Genomic DNA, 8,445 nt, shown 5'->3' on the forward strand with positions numbered 1-8,445 from the left:
ACTGAATAGACATAGGAAGGTGGGGGTCAGGGGAGCTCAGACTGCTGGCTTGGTGCCTTCATGGTGTCATCCACTACAATTGGGAACCCCAGAGGAGGATCCACGATGACCCCTGTTCTGAGCAGGATGAATTTGAGGTGCATCCCACGGAACCTCTAGGTGGACACGTCTAATAGGCAATGGGATAGATGCATCTAGTGCCCAGGGAAGAAGGCTAAGTGGCAGCTCGAGATCTGGGAGCCATCGGCACGGAGGTGAACGCTGGGAATACATGGGACCAGCTGGGGGAGAAAAGGGTGGAGTAAGAAGAGAAGGACAGGGGCGAGTCACTTACAGCTGAGGGCCAGCAGAGGGGCTGGGCAGCAGACAGACCCAACGGTCCTGGCCGGCCAAGGGCAGGTTGTTGGGTCAAACACAGCTATACACTGGACTGAAGTGCATACATTTCAGACCTGCTGTGACATAGTCAACCGTGTTAGAATTAGGCTCACAGGGGGTCCAGCACATATATATACATTCCCACGTCTCTAAATTTTCTTTCTCTGTGCTCGTATTCACATCCCTTGGTCACAGAATCTCAAGGGCAAAAATTCCATAACAGTTGTCCAGCCAAACCCTCCAATCAAACCAGTTTACACATTCCCCCCAAAACATATCTTCTGCCCTCCCATCTCTGCTTTCTAAAATGTCTTCACACCCACCTTCCTCTAGGGCCAGCTCCAAACCCACAGTTACCCCTACCACCCCCATGCCTTTGGTCGTTCTCTTCGGTGGGTTACTTAACTATGCATATGCTCCCCAGCATCTCCTGCTTTATACTGTCCCTTTATCCCATTTTATGCTTGGGTCCTGTGTCCAATTAGACTGTAATACTGAGAGTATTAGCTACCATGTATTGAGCACTTACTATGTGTCAGACTCTGTGATAACTGCCTTCTCATTATCTGATTTGGCGGGTAACACTCGCCCATTGAATAGATGCTGTTATTACCCCTAGTTTACCAAAGAGAAAACCAATGCACAGAAAGGTTGTGTAACTTACCAAAAACCCAGAGCCAAGGAGTGGCCCAGCCGGGGCATGAGCCGGGCCAAACTGTCAGCTTATGAATTCTTACCACTTCCCACTGTCATCTGTTTGCACGCAACAGATGCTTACTTTTGATGATATTATGAATATAATCTTGTAGCGTTTTAGAGTTTGAAGGGATCTTCAAATTTATCTCATTTTACAGATGAGGAAGCTAAGATCCAATAAAACTGATTAACTGCTACAGCCTTTATGGGATTTAATCTGACCCTGACCTCAACATGAAGTATGCAAACCAGGGGGCGCCTGGCTGGCTCAGTCTGTAGAGCAGGCGACTCTTGATCTCTGGGTTTTGAGTTTGAGGCCCATATTGGGTATAGATATAGAGATTACCTAAAAAAAAATAAAAATAAATTTTTTAAAAAGTACACAAACCAGGGAGTAGAAATAAGCATAATGTGGTGTTTTCAGTCGCATAGAAAAACTTCAGACTCTAATGCCAACCGTATCCACGTGCTCTGGCCTCTTCCCACCAGTCCAGCACATGGCCAAAAGATTGGGCTCCAGAGTCAGAAACACAAGGGTTGAATCCTCAGCTCTGCCCCCTTTGAGCTGGCTGGCTTGAGAAAGTGTCTCAACATCTAAGCTGCCAATTCCTCATCTGTAAAATGAAGGTCCGGATAGCTCAAGCCTCACAGATGTATGGGAAGTTCGGCCGGGAAACAAGGAATGGGTGTGGAATTAGTTTTGAATCGTGGCCCTGTCTCTTACTATTCTCTTCAGGCAAGTCACCTCACTCTGGGAGCCTCAGCTTCCTCAGCTCTAAAATGGGGGTAATACAGTTCACCTGGAAGACTTGCTATGCACTTCAAAAGGCCTGTTTGTAACAACACTGTAACTCTGCAGGGCTAGTTATGCTGAGTCTTTCTCTCTCATTGTTATAAACCCACTAGGTAACATCCCCAAGCCATTATACATTTACCCATCCTCAGAGTGCTTGTGTCTAGAAAAATATACCAAAAAAATGACAATAAGTGTATTTTTTTTTCCAGGTATCCATATTTCTAAAGGATAGAGTCCAGAATTCTAATGGTCGCTTTGTGTTGCCCGTCTCCGGGCCTGTTCCCTGGGGAACTGAAGTTCCTGGACTCATCAGGTGAATTCTCAACTGTAACCATCAGACCAACGTTGGGGTGCCAGGGAACAAACATGTGGGCCACCACAGAGAATGCGGCACTGCTGGGCGCCCCCTTCCTTCAGTAAAGCACAGCAGGTAGAAGGTCAGGTTCTCATCCCAGCTGTGCCACTGAGCAGACACTTGAGGCCAACCACCCAGTTCTTCAGGATTCACTTCCTCATCTATTAAATGGTTGCTGTAAGGATGAATAAGATAATAATGCTCTAAAGTGCTTACACAGCACCTGGCACATAATATGTACTTGGTAAATATTATTATTATTGTATTATTATTGCTTCAGCCAGCATCTTTATCTCGAAGGAGTGCATGAATTCCTTTTTGTCCCATAGTACAAAGAATAAAGAAGCCTTCAGGACTCCCCAAGCTTGGAGAACATTCCATCATGTCATATTTGTATTGTAGAATGTTCAACGACAAAGGCAAAGAAGTGAAGAAGATAGAATTCAAGCATGGTGGGCACTATGTCACTGCACCAAAAGAAGGTTCTTTTGAACTTTATGGAGACCGAGTCTTGAAACTGGGAACCAATATGTAAGCAAATCCTCCCTCCCTGAATGAATTCAAGTCTGAGGGAGGTCACTTCACTTAAAAAACCAGCTTGACTTCCGCTATGAAAATCCCTGCTGACAAGTGAAATCATTTCCCCTCTCAGATACAGTGCATGCAGAGCACTGACATTTTCAAAGGGCCCCCAACATTTCCAAACATAAGGCAACGCGCCAGACTGAAAAGATAAATTGTAAGTAGCCACGGAAGAGACCTAGCCCAAACCTGTGTCGCAGTGGAGGTCAGAAAGGCGAGGCCTTCATGTAGTGTTCACGTTTTCTGCAGTAAAATACATTCCTTTGCCAGAAGAGCCATTTCCATGCAGCCTCGCAGGTATTTTTTCTTTGGGAAAGCATGAAATCTGTGTGGTTGGCACCATAACAAACTTAGTTATGTTCTGTACTCCGAACACATTTCTGGATGCTTTTTAATATCTCAAAATAGAAGTTATGCGCTCTATTTATGAGTTAGAAGGAAGTCGATGTGAAAGGGCTGGGCAGTGTTTTCACAGTTTTCCGTTGATACCAGGTACAGTATGAACCGGCCCGTGGAAACCCACATGTCTGGAGCATCCAGAAACTTAGCTTCCCGGACACAGGTGAGCTGCTGCCTTCCTTCTTCATCTTCAGAGCTTATTTCTCGACACAAAAATCTAGACGGGGAAAAGGGTGGAAACTCTAGACTTCAAAGCTAGCCAGCGTTTCCCTCGTTGTTTGCAATCTTCTCAGTTCGGCCTTACAAGTACAAAGGTCTTTAATTGTAGTTTCTCATGAAGACTTCCAGTGATCTGACTAATTAGGTAATTTTAGGCTTGGCTCAACCACCATAATTAAGCTAGAACCACACACCAGGCCACGTGAAATAGCATTGTACCAGTGCCACTGGGTCTGTGGTTGCTGAGTCCAGTACTCCTGTGTCTTCTGATCATTACAGCAAACCCTTTTTAGTGCTACCCTCTATAATGCTGTGGTAGCTAAGTTCAAAATGGGGTTTTAGAGTCTCTGAATTCCATCTTTTATAAATTCTCACAGAAGTCGCTACTAGCTAACTCTAGGACAGATCAGGAAATATTCAGTTATTTGGCAAACATCTACTGAACTACTTCTATGGGCTGGGAACCCAGGGACACAAAGCTGGCTTAGAAGGAGAGATGGGCATGCAGACCAAGGTGTCAGTATAAGCAAAGGCACCAAGGGACAAAAGAGCAGAGTGGTATTTGGGGGAAGCCGGGAGGCAGCGTCTCTCCCACCTGGCTAGACCATAATGCAACTGAGGCAGGTGGCCAGAGATTTGCCTATACCAGGGCACTGGGGCCTGATTCCAAAGAGGCTTAAGCAGTTTGGACTTTGCCATTTAGGCAAGAGGCAGAGGGGTTTATCTCCAGCAAGGAAGAAGTAAGAGGAGAACTCTACTTTAGATAAGTGGCGGCAGAGTGACAAAGAAAAAAAAAAAAAAAAGACAGCGGAAGAGGCAGAGCAGGGGGCAGCTCAGAGGAGCGGGCTTGGAAGGAGGGGTGAGCGGTTGAGTGGGGCCAGACTGCCCCAGGAGGGAATGGATCCCGGGTGTGTTCACCACAGTCACCACCTGAGGGCAGTGTGGTAGCTCCGATGGAAGGAGTGCCCTGGGCCCCGGGGCATTTGCTGAGGCTACTTGTAAATGCCCAGGGAACTAGATTGACGGAAGAGGAAGCAATGTTCTCCTTCAAGGAGGAAGGTCGTCGGAGGAGAATGGGGATGTCTGGGGCCCTCCACTCATCTTGAAAGTGAGAATCTCTGGTTTGCTGCCTTGCTAATAAGAGTCCTTCTGCTTCTGATGTGGATTTTTTCTGTTTGGGTTAAGCCTGTTTTCTATGCTTTATTTGGACACAGTTCTTCCCAAGATAAATTAAACAGTTACTGTTTTGCCTGGTTCTATAATACCACCGTGGGTCTCGAGGGTCTCAGCAGGAAATGTGATCACCTTCATGTGGCTAAAAATCATGAAATTGTTTCTGCAGGAAAGCATTGCTCCAAACCCTCTTGCTAAAGAAGAGCTGAATTTCTTGGCCAGGCTGATGGGAGGGATGGAGATTAAGAAACCCAGTGGTCCTGAGCCAGGATTCCGGTTGAATCTCTTTACCACTGATGAAGAGGAGGAGTACGTTTTAAACCTGTTTCTTACAAGGCATATCTAAAAATCCTAAGTGTGATAAGAACCAGAAAATGGCCATTATAAACCAGTAACACTTATAAATATAGATGTAAAGGTCACAGAGGACAAACCAGCAAATTAAGTAACCTAGTTAAAGAAGAATCCACCAGTATTAAATAGTCTGAAACTTCTGGATTCATTCAAGAAATAGTTCTAATGTTTTACTTAGCAAAGCATAGCTGAACAAGAAGTATTGGAAGTCAAGATAATCATAGTAAGAAAAATCTGTTTAGAAACCAGAGGGGAGTCAGAGCATGATGTCTTTGGGATAGGACAGTCTCCCCCAAAACCAATAGGAAGAGTCATCCACCCAGATTTATACAGAGCTTTACAGTTTATAGAGCACTTTTGCACCATTATCTCATGTGACCCTCCTCACAACCAGATATTTGGGGTGGGGGTTGCCTTCTAGTTCCATATCCACTGAACTAACTTTTGTGCACCTGTGTGCTTACTATGGTAAGTGCCGGGGACACAAAGATGGGAGTGTAAGACCTAGAGCCTGTCCTCAGGAGCTCGCAGGGTAGGAAGAGAATGTACCGGACACAAGTTATTTCAGTGCCATGTCATAAATGCGCTAATGGAGGACTCAGTGATTGACTTTGCACCGGCAGATGGAGGGAGTTGGCATCTGGGCTTGGTTTTGGAGTTTGCCAAGCAGAGGAAAGGGAAAAACCTTCTTGGCCCAGTTCAGTACATGCAAAGGCACAGAGACTATAGATAAGGACTTGACTTTCTGGAGCATAGGGTGCACTGCTTGGGGAAAGGGCAGAAAGCTGAAGGGAAGTGGCAGAAGGTGAGGCAGAGAAAAACAGGCAGTGAAATTATCAGATGCCAGTGTGCCACACTGGCAGGGAGAAAACCCTAACCTTTGACCCATTTCTCTACCACCTCCTGCAGACAAGCAGCGCTAACCAGGCCAGAAGAGTTATCCTATGAGGTTCTCAACATACAAGCTACTCAGGTGGGTGCAGGCGATTACACAAGCCAAGCGTCAGTCCACTCCTCATCTCCTGCCAACCTCAAACGTCCCATGCCCTCCCTTCTCTCTCATCAGCATGTATCCAGAATCCCTATTCTGACACGCATCACAGTGGCGGGACAAAAATTCAACACCGTCTGCTCGGAGAAGCCGTGTGGCTGACACACCCTTCTCAACCTTGCCCTCTCACTTCTCCAACAGGACCAGCAAAGGAACAAGGAGCTGGCTCGCATCATGGGGGAGTTTGAGGTCATGGACCAGCCAAGGCAGAGCGCCAGCAAGGGGGATGATCTGCTTGCCATGATGGATGAGTTATAGCTGTGCTGGCCCGGCACCCCCCCCCCAACGCCCCCTATGGGACAGGCTGCCTGATAAGGACCCTGGGGATGCTCCAGGGAGCAAAATGATGCTGCGAGTTTTATACCGAGCAGTTAACTGCCATTTCTGTCTATGTTGTAACGAACTATGCAGGTCTCCCTCAAGGAGTGCCATGTCTGGAAGGCACACACATATGCATGTTTTCAGCAAAATAGATTCTGGCTTTTAAATTGGACCTTTTCTGTTTTCTTCTGGTTTTATGGCAACCATCCAAAGCATCCTGGGCCATAGGTTCAAGCACCAGAGTTGCTGAGGGGGCGCACCTGTTGCTGCTTTCAACTGTACCTTTCCTGTGGACATGTGCAGCCCACAGATGCCTGTCTGTGGATCATCACGAAACTTCAGAGCTTCCTGGGATGTACTCGGCCTTGTGAGTGAGTTTGAAATAGGTGGGAAAGGCGGTTGGGGCCCAGTTTAGACAGTCCTCCTCTGCCCAGCTCCCTGGAAATTGTAACCTCCCAGAGGCCAAGTAAGCCAAGCCATGACCAGGAACACACAGCTGGGCCCCACGTGGAGCAGGTGGGTGTTCTCTGTCGTTCTCTGCCCGTCTTATAATCTGTATGTGGTGTGGGCTTATCCCATATGGAAATGTGTAACAAGGAAATGGTTTGCTTGATATGTACTCCTCACCCCCAGAGTCTTCCTCTGCCACTTAGTGTTCTTGCCTTCTAAAGAACCCCCAGCATGATGCGCCATGACATCCATTTCCACTTCACCCTCAGGGGCCAGGCAGAGCCGTAAGTGAGTGGGATACGTGGGAGGCACTCATGGTGTGCCACTTTCCCTTCCACGGACGAGATGAGTTACTTCCCCTGGCAGGAGGCCAAGTCTAATTAAGATCCATGTAAAATATCTCAGGCCAGGACTGCCCGAATTGCTTCAGAAAGGAGCATTAGCCCTCCACCACATGCTCATCCTGGACTGAGTAACTGGCAAGCTCAGGGCCAGCCAACATCTAGAGGTCAGGGTCCATTGAGTCCCATGGAGGGAATATCCAGAATGCCGGAAGGCAAGAGAGAAATGGAGCTGAGCCGGTCATTGCCTGGGATGGAGCCAACCACAGGGACCACTCTGGCCCCTCACACCACAAGAGTGGAGGCAGACATACTTTTGGAATGTGAGGGCCAGGGAAGCTGTCCTTAGCCTGGCTAAGGCATAGTGTTTGGATACAGAAAGATAAGTCACCAAATGAACTTAACGTTGCTTCCTACCAATGAGAGTTACACTTCTTACCTGCACAACCCCACAGAAGGGCTCTTGGGGAGGAGAAGCATAGCATGCTATAAGCTGCTTGTTACAGCTTACAAAGTACCCTCTGTTGTAGTCTCTTTTAAGCAATCTGGCCACCAGTTGGGGTGGCCTGAAAGGGTGACAGATGAAGGAAGAGGCTCTATCCTGTTCTGAGTCAGGTTTCCACCATGCTGCTACAAACCCAGACTTCACTGCTTGCTCCAGGCCTGTCCTAGGGCCTTGGAGGTGGGCCGCCAGCTGCCGAGAAGCAGCCTCCTCCCTTCACCTATCCCAGAGCCATGCGGATGATTTCAAACGTGTCTGTTCCCTCAGTAAATAAACAAGATACAGATCTCCGGTAGGGCAGCCTTGTGATGAGGCAACCTTTGACTTTCATGTCTCTAGACTTGCACAGATATTGAGAAAAACAAGTTTACCTGTGTGGTGTTTGAGGGCATGCAGAGAAAGGAGGCAGGAGGAGGCAAAGAAAATGGAAGACAGGGATTGCTCTGGCAAGAATGTGGGCTGGGCACTAACTGGGTACTAACAACACAACAGTGTTCATTTAAAACCAGGCCCCGGCATACGAGAGTATCCTACCATAGTGCCCAGTGTGCTTCAGGGGAAGGTGCCTGTCGTCAGAGTCAGGACACTGGGCTCTGGCCCCAGCCCTGCCCCAAATTCACCATGACCTCTCGGGCAGTCACTCTCATTGACCCTTGGTTCCCTCACCTGGAAGAAAGAGAAAGAACTTGTTCACGGGCTTAAAGCCGGCTCGCCCAGTTACAGTGATGAGTGTATAGATTGCTAGGCCCTGCCCCAGGTGGGAGCTGAGAACTGGGATTTATACCCACACCGCCCCGCACTCCATGCTTCAGGGGTAAATTTGCTCTC

At 47.8% G+C, this 8,445-nt stretch overlaps 1 protein-coding gene across 2 annotated transcripts in view; it reads left to right on the top strand.

The window, feature by feature from the left end:
- The window catches only part of OSCP1 (organic solute carrier partner 1), a 28,901-nt gene extending 22,410 nt beyond the window's left edge, over positions 1 to 6,491 (top strand). For both annotated transcript variants that reach the window (XM_028113651.2, XM_028113652.2), the window contains exons 5-10: positions 2,080 to 2,183; positions 2,628 to 2,756; positions 3,300 to 3,369; positions 4,768 to 4,907; positions 5,862 to 5,925; positions 6,145 to 6,491. In XM_028113651.2, the coding sequence (XP_027969452.1) occupies positions 2,080 to 2,183; positions 2,628 to 2,756; positions 3,300 to 3,369; positions 4,768 to 4,907; positions 5,862 to 5,925; positions 6,145 to 6,261 (624 nt within the window). In that variant the 3' untranslated portion in view covers positions 6,262 to 6,491. The remainder of the gene's footprint in view (positions 1 to 2,079; positions 2,184 to 2,627; positions 2,757 to 3,299; positions 3,370 to 4,767; positions 4,908 to 5,861; positions 5,926 to 6,144) is intronic.
- Positions 6,492 to 8,445: the final 1,954 nt, after the last annotated feature.

This window comes from Eumetopias jubatus, unplaced genomic scaffold (assembly GCF_037043125.1).
Source record: "Eumetopias jubatus isolate StellerSeaLion01/CBP00866 unplaced genomic scaffold, mEumJub1_p1.0 scaffold_4, whole genome shotgun sequence".
Taxonomy (NCBI): Eukaryota; Metazoa; Chordata; class Mammalia; order Carnivora; family Otariidae; genus Eumetopias; species Eumetopias jubatus.